This window comes from Fulmarus glacialis, unplaced genomic scaffold (assembly GCF_000690835.1).
Source record: "Fulmarus glacialis isolate BGI_N327 unplaced genomic scaffold, ASM69083v1 scaffold11046, whole genome shotgun sequence".
Taxonomy (NCBI): domain Eukaryota; kingdom Metazoa; phylum Chordata; class Aves; order Procellariiformes; family Procellariidae; genus Fulmarus; species Fulmarus glacialis.
In genome coordinates, this window is record NW_009217494.1 from 64,641 (window position 1) to 71,330 (window position 6,690).

The window sequence follows — 6,690 nt, forward strand, 5'->3', positions numbered from 1 at the left end:
AAGCAAGGACATGGAACCCCCCCAAGCACCCCACCAACCCACAACAAACAAGAAACCTCCAGCATGTGTAACTTTCAGATGCCAAGACGTTAATTCCTTTTGTATCAGATAAGCAGCCTTTAAATACTAACTTTATTGCTTGGTGGTAGGGGTGCTTAGAGGGGAGAAAGCAGGAAGAGACAGAAAACTATAAAGCAAGAAATTGTATCACTGATCTGGTTTATAACACGGTATTCTGTAAGATTCAAAACCGTAACTTTAAGCAGGCAAAAAGAGTAAGTTGCATTTTACTTATTTCAGAAATTTGTGCAGTTTCAAACATTCTTAGAAATCTTCACGACCAAAGAAGCTAAATGCACAAGGGTGTGGAAGAAGGAAGGTAGGGGGGACCAGCAGCGGCGACAATACCACCACACAGGACAGGACAACCGCAAGACCACCCAAAATCACAGACTGTCTATGGTCTTATATAAAGAAATCATCCAAACTTAACGTCTATATCTGACTGACAGATTAAGAAATCCAGTCTACATTTTAGGTTACTAAAGAACGGTTCTATGAGGACTCTGCTACATAGGGAAGAGCAAGATACCCGAGAATACTATTATTTCCAATGCAGAAAAAAGTATCCAACTCTCTAACTTCTACTACTGCTCAGCTCCGTCAAATAAATAAACAATTTGTAAGCAGTAACATGACAACCCCCAAAATACATTTTAAAATAAAGTTTATTTCAAATGGCAGAAGAGGTAGACCGTAACAGCGCAGAATGGAACGGAAGTCGAATTCCTTACTTAATCTTACAAGCCCTACCTTCACCCTTGAATGACACTTCAGTGACAATCATATTAAGACTTACCCTCTGGTAAAGCTCTTAATGTCTTTTGTCAACTTCCCATACTCACCTCACCAGCTAACCGGTCAAAGATCAAGCGCATCTCGACTGAACAGCGCTTCCTTAAGTACTACTACATTCAGGTCTTCCAAGTGTCAGCTTTATCTTACCTTGGTTGTTACCCTGGTCTCTGGAATCTTCTCCATCTTCCTGCCTGTCTGCTCCCTGCGAGCAAGCTTAGGTGCTCCTCACCTTGTACATGTCCATGGGACATACTCAACCATAGTTCAAGCTTTTATCTACACTACGTCCTTCACTAACTGAACTTCTCATCTTCTCAAATAAACTCCAAGAATCCTAACATGATACATACATCTAGTTAACAGTGTTTCTTGCATAATCATCTGATATTGTAACAAGAAAGTAAATACTATTCTATCTGTAAAAATGCAGTAAACAACCACCAACTCCCCAGAAGCAGAACTACCAAGACAGACACAAAGTTAAAGTTACTAGTGGACAAATTTGCTCCTCTCCTAACGAGCGCAACTGTGCAGCACTGTAAGAAAAAACACCCTCCTGGTTCATCAGCTCCTAATCAAAGGCCGTCGACCAATTACTTGATTTTTCTTACTAGAAAGTAAGCCTGAGTAGGAGAGGGTTTCCCCTCTGCAAAGATCCTTCGCTCCCTTCTTTGAGATAAAGAGCTTCACATGTATATACACATACACACACACACATATTGTAATCTGTGCTTTGAATTGAATAAATTAATTCAACATGACTACCATTTGTAACTGACACAGTTAGCAAGGACTCCAGATGAGTTATGACATCAACAAGGTGGCATTATAACTTTAAAAAAAAAAAAAAAAGAAGAAGAAAAATAATCACGGTGCCTAGTATTTAAATTAAAAAAAAAAAACAAACCAAAACAAACAAACCCCACACTCTGATGAGAACAATTTATCCAACTGTTTGTCAGGAAAGCACAGTATTAGAAACATACTTAGCACACAAAAAACATGAATACCTTGTTTCCTTCAATTTTTTCACCAGCCTTAGCTACCTCCCAAACACAAGTTTCTGTACTGTTTAATTTAAATTTATATATAAAGAAAAACAATTAAGCTAACAGATGTGGTTTTATTCTTTTCCTGTATGGCCTGCTCTGTATGTGCTCATTTTCATAGATCTCTCTCTCTCTCTCTCTCTCTCATCTTCATTATTTATGTTTTAACTACAGATGCCTTTGGCAGAAAACACTTCTTTCCATGTACTCATTACACCAAATAAATAATTAATGCTTACCTGTGTAGCAATGCCATATACATTCAAGAATACAAGGACCTAACAATATTTTGGTGCCAAAAAATATTTTCAATCCATATGAATGCGTATCGCATTTCTATTCTATTTTTACTCTACATGCATTGCCAAAGGGTAACTTATCCTAATCTTCAAGCAAACAATTTTAAGTGCATGCCTCTTCCGTAAAATCTAGCCAGAGACTCATTAAGTTTTCAAGATCTATCTTCATTCAAATCTGACCATTCTCACCCATCACGTTCAATCTTCTCAGTCATCCAAGGGTCAAAAACAAATCAAATGAACAGAAAAACAGTGCTAAAAACACAAAACCATACACACACATAAATATAGAAGGAAAAAACCCTCACACTGACAGACACATTATAAGCTAGGACAAAACGCATGTAATATATCCTAGCCAGGAGGTGCTGTGATAAGGCCCTTCAACACCTGGACCTTTCTGAAGGCAACAATCAGTTCTACAAGCCTCAGCCAAAGCCAACTGTAAAAGACAAAAATTTGCCTGAAAACAGAAATATTTTAAGTTAAGACTACTCTGAAAAATTAATACTCTGGGGCAGCCTGGGTACAGAAGATCAAAATAATTACAGGTTAGTTCACATACGCAGAAAAAACCAAGCACAATTATACCTTAGCAAGAAGTTATGGGATGGCCCTGCTTTAAAAGAGCTACCTTCTTCTGGCATTCCAACAGCTAAATGGATACTTTGAGGAAATTAAGAAAGGTATCAATGCAAAGAGTAGTTCTATTTTTCATACTCACAACTTAAAGGTGCTGGGAAGGGAGACAGTAAATAGCATGAACATTTATGGCAAATGTTTATGAAACTGACTCCAGGTCTCAAGGAGAAAATCAACGAAGACCAAGTACAGGGAAAAGAAATCTTCAGATAAAACTTTCAGCCTTGGCTTTGGAGACTGACCATGAACTACAGAGCAACTGAAATGACCAAATAATCGAAAAATGGAGCGTGAAAGGTCAGCTTTGTATCTTACAGAGCTAAAGATAAAGAGCCTGTCAAGTTACAGATGCACTGTTCTCTCTTTTAAGGAAGTAAAGAACAGCTAATCTTGTGACTTTTTTTTTTTCCCCTCTCTAAATTTTGCTCTTTGTTTAAGGCAAGAAAGCTTCCCTGCTCCATCATCTGCTCATAGCTGACGATCACACACCTGTCTTGAGCCGCATAGGCTCAATCACCCATAGTTTACCAACATCAGTACAATGTCACTAATGCAAATCTTCTTTGGAACAGAGCTAACAATTTTTGTAACTGTAATGGTTCAGAAACCAAGTGTCCCAGCTGTCACGAGTCCCAAGCTATTAAAATCACTCCACATCTCCACTAGGTTAACTCTGCATTGAAAAATGCCATCACTGTAACGAAGCTGTAAATATCGCTACTGCAAAAACCACCACTTAGGTTGAAGTGTTCATAATTTCATACATGTTTCCTAGCAGAAGTTTCCAAATAGATTTGAAAGCTTCTGTCACCTTCATATATAGCAAATAGTTTTGCCCTCAATCGGCCAGCACCTAAATTTTTACAAGCCCAAGCCCAAAAACAAAGGTAAACCAAACATTACATTACTTAGAATACAAATGTTATTATCTTCGTCTTTTACAGGGTTAGACATTCCACAATTAGCAGCTATTCATGCATTACTGTTCTCCTGGTCTACTTTCTTAAATTAAAAAAAAAAAAAAAAAAAGAACATGAATACTTAGTGTTTACACTTAGCCATACACATTTCAGTTACGCAAATTGAAACCTCAACACTTCAACAGGTGGTACAAGTGAAGACTACCTAGAGATGTTCTAAAACGAATTATTTCAGTCTTGACGTAATTTATCTCAGCTGGTCAACATTACAGGAAGACAACATACTGTTCTTCCTACGAAAGATTTTAATACATTAATTTAATCACCATAATTAATTACTTTATTCTTACACCTAATGTTTGACTACTTTGACTTTCATTGCTTGAATTTTGCTTGACACATAAAATAAGCAAAGTATGTGATGGTATTTTACCTCTATTTTCTAGGAAGACAGCAGTATTTATTATTTCTCTTGATCATTATTAGTTCTAGTGGGTTTACAATTTCATGTACAATTTTAAGACAAGGGTACAAATTCAGTATATCATGGAAACATGCGTTACCTGTTGTGTAACAGAAGTGCGGTTTTAGTTCCAAAGAAAAACCTCCCTGAGAAGAAGGGGCCGGGGGGGGAGGACGGGACGGGACGGGGAAAAAGCCCTAGTAGATTAAAAAATGTTTGATTAGGTATTATGAAAAGAAAAGTTTGACACCCTTCAGCAGTAATTTTTTTCTTTGCCTGACTACCCTGAACATCCAGAACTAAAACATTTCAACACTCTCTGCAAATACATATGCTTGAAGCTTTAATGTATATCTGGACACAAACATGTTTAACATTGATGTTTAATATATGTTGAGTTAGTTTGCCATGATGAAAGTAGTTCAAAGTCATTTGCAAAAACAATAAAGCATTCTGGGTTTATGTTAAAATTGGACTGGTTTTCAAAGCGCTGCAAGTCTGACCAGTTGCGGTTTTTTTCTGTACCGTGTTCTGGGGGATGAACAAGTCTGCACCAAGAACAACATTCAGGAAAAAAAACCCACCACGCTTTTTGAGATGGTCTAAAACCAGTTTTGCGCTGTCTCTACTATAAGAAACTACACAACTGGAGTAAAATAAAGTGTTATTAATGTTTTGTTATATTAATAAGATGCATATTTGTCTGTTTATCAGCATAGTCAAACATGAGAAATGTTTAACAATTCAACAGACAGGGGAAATACCTAAAAGCCAGCAGACACCGTATTTATTCGGAGACACTTGTTTAAACTTTATAGACACATGGATGGTAGAACATTAAGGATTTTAAAATATTACCCTAACAGCATATGGAAGAAATGCACAGTGGTGAGTTCTGAAACAACTTCTTTCCCCTGCTAGTCTTCAAGATAGGAAAAAAAAAAAAAAATCCTGGAAGCACAAACAAACTGCCAGGAGCATCATCCCACCCACAACATAGTTGATCCATTTCTTGAAAAGAACTCTTTGCTTCAATACGATCATATTTGGAAACAGACAGCTGCTGCCAGCGCTTCCGGGAAAAAACCCAACTGTCTACACATTTTAGCTGCACCCAAAACAACAACACAGCCTTCTTGCTACTACTTACCAAGTTACTGCAAGAAACTTGCTCAAATGCCAGTGGCTAAAAAGCAGAAACCATTCCTGGGTTAAATGCAAATACTAAAGAGGAAACAAATCGGGTGGCATTGTCATTTACCATTCCAAACGGAGAAGTTTCTAGTTCTCCTCCCTCCAAGATTATTCTCTATCCTTCATGATTCCAGAAGTTACCTTCCCAAAAGTAAGAAACAGTTGCACTAACATTACCTTTTATGTAACGCAGCTGATTTATTTTTATCAAATATATTTCATCAAGAACCTACTTCCTGCTTCATAGTCACCATCTATTCATAGCACATTTCTGAAGTCTATGGATTTACTCAAGAACCATTAAAGCTTTGAGCATTTCTTCTGATGTGATACATAAGGTGCTGAGAGTTTATCAGGGAAAGATGAAGTAGCAGCATACGCACACCTGCTGCACAAAATACACTTAAAATCAGCTCACCTTCCAATTCCAGCAACCTCTTGAGCAACGAGTTTAAGTAAAACAAAGGTCACCTTGAAAACATCTGTGACTTCCTGAATTCAACTGTCATTTGTCTTCTATGCATCAACTAGTATTTTCATACACAAAATAAATACCAAGAAGAATACTTTACTGCAACTCAGTAAATACTATCACATTTGTTATTTGGACCTTCAGAACTCTGTCTCAGCAAAACCACCCAGTTATAAGATTAACCGTCACGGAAGGGGAAAAAAAAAAGCACGCTTTAAATATGTAGCTCAGGAGAAACTTCCAATATCTTGCCATTTTCCTTAGTTGCACTGTAATGCTCTTCAAAGTCTTCAAAGCTCTTCAAAGTCACAGATGCTCTTATTCTGAACCCTGTATGAGTTTAGAACAGAACAATTAACATACTGAATTCTTCTTGTTAGTGCATCCAGTGACTTGCAGGACATTACCGAAACAAAGATGTCAGCTGCAATTTCAGATCAACCTACACATTAAAAGCCCAAAATCATATGGGGCATTACAACGGGATCTTCTCAGTCCCATACATACCACGTGAAAACCTCTGTAAGGGTGGCTCCTTCATACAGGAGCATCTACTTTTCACAGAACTGGAAAAAACTGTTACTAGCAGCAAAGAACAGAAGTAGGCATGCACTGTTCCAGAAATACAGCTATTCGTGCCAAAACCAGCAGAATCGAATCCTCTGTTATACAGGATATATAGAACATACAGGAGGTCGGACTCTTATTTCAATTGTCGCAGTACAGCTTACTAATCTTTTCACGTCTGAAAACACAAAGCAAAGACAATGCTTTCAGCGTAGGCTACTTGTGA

At 37.5% G+C, this 6,690-nt stretch overlaps 1 protein-coding gene across 1 annotated transcript in view; it reads right to left on the bottom strand.

Moving 5' to 3' along the window:
- MTHFD2L (methylenetetrahydrofolate dehydrogenase (NADP+ dependent) 2-like) overlaps nt 1-938 on the bottom strand; it is a 30,156-nt gene extending 29,218 nt beyond the window's left edge. Inside the window, exon 1 of the mRNA XM_009579695.1 lies at nt 919-938. Coding sequence (XP_009577990.1) covers nt 919-938 — 20 coding nt within the window. The remainder of the gene's footprint in view (nt 1-918) is intronic.
- Nucleotides 939-6,690: the final 5,752 nt, after the last annotated feature.